Source organism: Theobroma umbraticum, unplaced genomic scaffold (assembly GCF_002168275.2).
Source record: "Theobroma umbraticum cultivar Fairchild unplaced genomic scaffold, ASM216827v3 scaffold_55.0, whole genome shotgun sequence".
Lineage (NCBI taxonomy): Eukaryota > Viridiplantae > Streptophyta > Magnoliopsida > Malvales > Malvaceae > Theobroma > Theobroma umbraticum.
The window spans coordinates 83,580-85,189 of record NW_018397270.1 but is presented as its reverse complement, the minus strand read 5'-3'; the positions used below and the strand labels follow the sequence as shown (position 1 = coordinate 85,189).

Here is a 1,610-nt window from a genome sequence, read left to right as displayed (position 1 = left end):
TGCTTGCAAAAACAATTGCATCTTATTTTATAAGGAAACAACTGATTTGGAACATTGTATGATATGTGGGCATTCTTGCTATAAATTGAGGAAATCAAGTGCGCAAAGGTAGAAGAAAATACCTTTCATGATTTTGCGTTACCTGCCACTTATTTCAAGGCTTCAAAGGCTTTATATGTCAAGCAAAACTGTTGAACATATGATGTGGCATGCACAAAACCAAAGTGATGATGAAGTCCTCAAACACCCTGTTGATGGTGAGGCTTGGCAACACTTCAACCGCACACATTAGTTATTAATAATGGAACCTTGAAATGTCAGACCAGGGTTATGCGTTGACAGTTTTAATCCTTTTGGACCAACTGTGAAACCTTATTTTGTTTGGCTAGTAATGCTCTGTTTGTACAATTTACCCCCATGGATGTGTATTAAACAACAATATATATTTCTTAATATGGTCATTTCAGGGAAGAAAAATCTAAGTCAAAACATAGATGTTTTCTTGAGGCCTTTGATAGATAAGTTGAAAGTATTATGGACCGAGGGTGTTGTCACGTATGAGACATATAGGAAATAAAATTTTAATATGAGGGTAGCATTATTATGGACAATTAATGATTTTCCAAATTACGGTATGTTCTCAAGGTAAAGTACTTATGGACGATTATGATGTCCTTATTGCATGGAACACTTTAAGTCTTTCATATTGGATCATGATAGGAAACCTTGTTTTTTTATTGTCATCAGCAATTCTTAAGAGGTAATCATCCTTTTAGGAGGCAGAGAGACAAATTTATTAAAAAACAAGTTGAGCAGGACTTACCATTTACTCGATTATCAGGTGAAGAAATATTATCACGTTTGAATTCGCTTCCTCATATCCCATTTGTAACAAAATGTGGTGAGCAGAAGATTTCAAGTTATGGTGTAAGTCATAATTGGGTGAAAAAAGGTATATTTTGGGATCTACCTTATTGGCATACGCTTCTTATTCATCCCAATTTAGATGTGATGCATATTGAACATAATGTATTTGAAAATATATTCAGCACAATGATGGATGTTAAGGGAAAGACGAAAGACAACTTAAAGGCATGACAAGATTTGAAGGTGTATTGCAAATGACCAGAATTGGAATTAGGGGAAAATAATGGAAAAATTTTCAAGCCTAAGGCTTCATACACCTTAAATAAGGAGGAAATAAAAAAAAAGTTTTGTGCTTGGGTGAAACAATTGAGATTACCTGATAGCTTTGCATCGAACATATCTCGGTGTGTTAATGAGATTGATTGCAAATTTTATGGGATGAAAAGTCATGATTGTCATGTTTTTTTACAACAATTGCTCCCAATTGTCTTTTGTGACATGGTGCCTCATGCAATTTAGGATGCGATTACTGAGATATCTCACTTTTTTAGAGATCTATGTGCAACTAAAATATCTATAGGTCATATGAAAGCTTTGGAAGGAAAAATATGTGAAACTATATGCAAACTAGAAAAGATCTTTCCTCCTAGTTTCTTTGACTCTATGGAGCATTTGCTGATTCATTTACCTTATGAGGCAAAGGTTAGTGGACCTGTACAATATTGATGGATGTATCCATTTGA

At 34.2% G+C, this 1,610-nt stretch overlaps 1 protein-coding gene across 1 annotated transcript in view; it reads left to right on the top strand.

Moving 5' to 3' along the window:
* The window catches only part of LOC149526523 (uncharacterized), a 2,693-nt gene that overhangs the window by 341 nt on the left and 742 nt on the right, over positions 1 to 1,610 (top strand). The window contains exons 2-4 of the mRNA XM_089785280.1: positions 322 to 555; positions 777 to 1,092; positions 1,387 to 1,569. Of these exons, the coding sequence (XP_089641406.1) occupies positions 322 to 555; positions 777 to 1,092; positions 1,387 to 1,569 (733 nt within the window). The remainder of the gene's footprint in view (positions 1 to 321; positions 556 to 776; positions 1,093 to 1,386; positions 1,570 to 1,610) is intronic.